At 35.4% G+C, this 2,178-nt stretch overlaps 1 protein-coding gene across 1 annotated transcript in view; it reads right to left on the bottom strand.

The window, feature by feature from the left end:
* Nucleotides 1–244: 244 nt before the first annotated feature.
* LOC143284244 (small integral membrane protein 20-like) overlaps nucleotides 245–2,178 on the bottom strand; it is a 4,127-nt gene continuing 2,193 nt past the window's right edge. Inside the window, exons 2-3 of the mRNA XM_076590922.1 lie at nucleotides 2,017–2,073; nucleotides 245–1,543 (exon numbers count right to left, since the gene is read on the bottom strand). Of these exons, the coding sequence (XP_076447037.1) occupies nucleotides 1,500–1,543; nucleotides 2,017–2,073 (101 nt within the window). The 3' untranslated portion in view covers nucleotides 245–1,499. The remainder of the gene's footprint in view (nucleotides 1,544–2,016; nucleotides 2,074–2,178) is intronic.

Genomic DNA, 2,178 nt, shown 5'->3' on the forward strand with positions numbered 1-2,178 from the left:
AAACTGGCTATCAAAAGTTTTGTGCAAGACAGCATGGACGAAAAATTATTACTTTTTAAAGATATATATCCATGCTCTCTTGAACAAAACCTCTGATGTCCAGTGTGTGAACTGTATTCTCTTCTCAATGCTCAAGTTTTCACAAATCAGCTGTTTGGCGTGTTTCAATACAAAGAAAACCTACAGCTAACTCCAACCACGGAAAAAAAATTCTCCATTCACACATTCTTTCAGACACCGCTCATGTGGCGCATATATTTTTATTTTATTTTGTTCAATACACTACAACCAATAATATACATAAGATATCCACTCCGACCTTTTCTGCAGTCAGTGGGTGTGGATCAGAGTGTCTTTCTGAACACCACCAAATCTTTTCTCGCTCTTGCCAGCTCCTCTCTTCATCTGATACTCAAATTCTGAGGATACCTCAAGTCAGAACTAAGACCTACAGACAAAAATCTTTTTCTTTTCAAGCCTCACACAAATGGAACAGACAACCTCAGAAAGACTCCCTCACCTCTTTTAAATCTGGCCTCAAAACGCCTGTCAGCTCAGTAATAAGCGTCATTGTGGCATGTCCATCCAAACAATTTATATACTCCCGTACATGTGGCATGCCTGACTGTGTGTAATATATGTATGCATACACATAATAAATATATATATATGCATACAAATATACTTGTGGGGAGATATGGATGGGGGTATAGGGGTGGGAGGGGGGGGTATGTATATATGAATAATTGAATGTATGCTTGTATGTATGTACGCAGTGTGTTTATGTGCATTAACAGCTCGCTAGAAACATATTGGTGTGGAAATGTAACACTGATGTAATGTGTTATGTATAATATTATGTGTTTTGTAAACCACCCACAGCAGTTTTCTAGATTGAGTACTATATATATTAGTATTCATTATTATCATTATTATTATCATTTTCATTACAATCATCATTGTTATATTACTTATCATTATCATTATTATTATTATTGTTATAAACCTACAGCTAGTTTCATTCTCTCAAATCACATTAAAACAGCAAGTTCTCTGAAGGAATACAATTCACAGTTTACTTCAAACAAATCCCAACAATCAAAAATGTGTCCTAAATATGATACATGCACAGCTTATGCTTATTCTTTGTTCTTTTTTTTTTTTTTTTTTAATCTTTTTTATCTTTTCAAACACACCAACAACAATCTCTCAGATCACTCTCAGATAGCCTTTCCAACCAATTGCAATGCACAGCTCATTTCAGACTAACAGTTCACACGCACTCCATGAAAGTGTTTTGATACAAGCACAGTTTTCTCTCAAATCACAAATACCAAAAATACACCCTAAAGCTCTTTTCAGCCTCACAAAATCATGATCTGAAAAATGACCTCATTAGCCACAATTAACGGCTCACTGCAGTCTTCACAGTCCCAGTCCATATGACAAAATCTGATGTTGAAGAAAGGCAAATCACATCTCATCCAAAGTTATTCCAGTTACTCCTCTTTTCGGTTGAAAGGGTCTGTCCACACCTTCATGCCTGCAGAAAACAGAAGTAGAACAGTGAATGTGATGATATAAATTTTTTTGAAAAATAGAAGCAGTCAAATATGTGCAGTAAAACTAAAGTAAATAACAAAAGTAGAGTATATCTGGAACATGCCTCCAAATGTGAAAAAAAGAGCAGTGCCAAACTGAAAATAAGATAAATCTTGGGAAAGTAAAGGATACAACTTTATGATTCTGTGAAAATAATCAGACATTTCTGATATGGCCTGGGTATTTGCATATTTTTTAAATTATACAGATAGCATAAACATTATTTTGGATATAACCAGTCACATTATTTTGGATATAACCAGTCATTTAAAAATGTATGCCATATTTGGTAAGATATAAGCTTGATTTTTAATGTGTCCGTGTGTGTGTATGTGTGTGTGTGTGTGTGTGTGTGTGTGTGTGTGTACTTGAAAGTTGAAAACTAGTGAGACTCCAGAACTTGTGTATACTTACCCCCTGGCTGGATCTTCTCTCTGTCTATGCCAACCCTTCCCACGTCTTGCTTTTGTCCTGAAAGGTTAAAACACAATACAATCCAATGCACTTTTATTCATCTAACTGGAAATTATGTCTGCATCCAAAGATTCATCACTCATGCAACACCGTCTCTCAGCC

The sequence above is a fragment of the Babylonia areolata genome, chromosome 7, assembly GCF_041734735.1.
Source record: "Babylonia areolata isolate BAREFJ2019XMU chromosome 7, ASM4173473v1, whole genome shotgun sequence".
Classification (NCBI taxonomy): domain Eukaryota; kingdom Metazoa; phylum Mollusca; class Gastropoda; order Neogastropoda; family Buccinidae; genus Babylonia; species Babylonia areolata.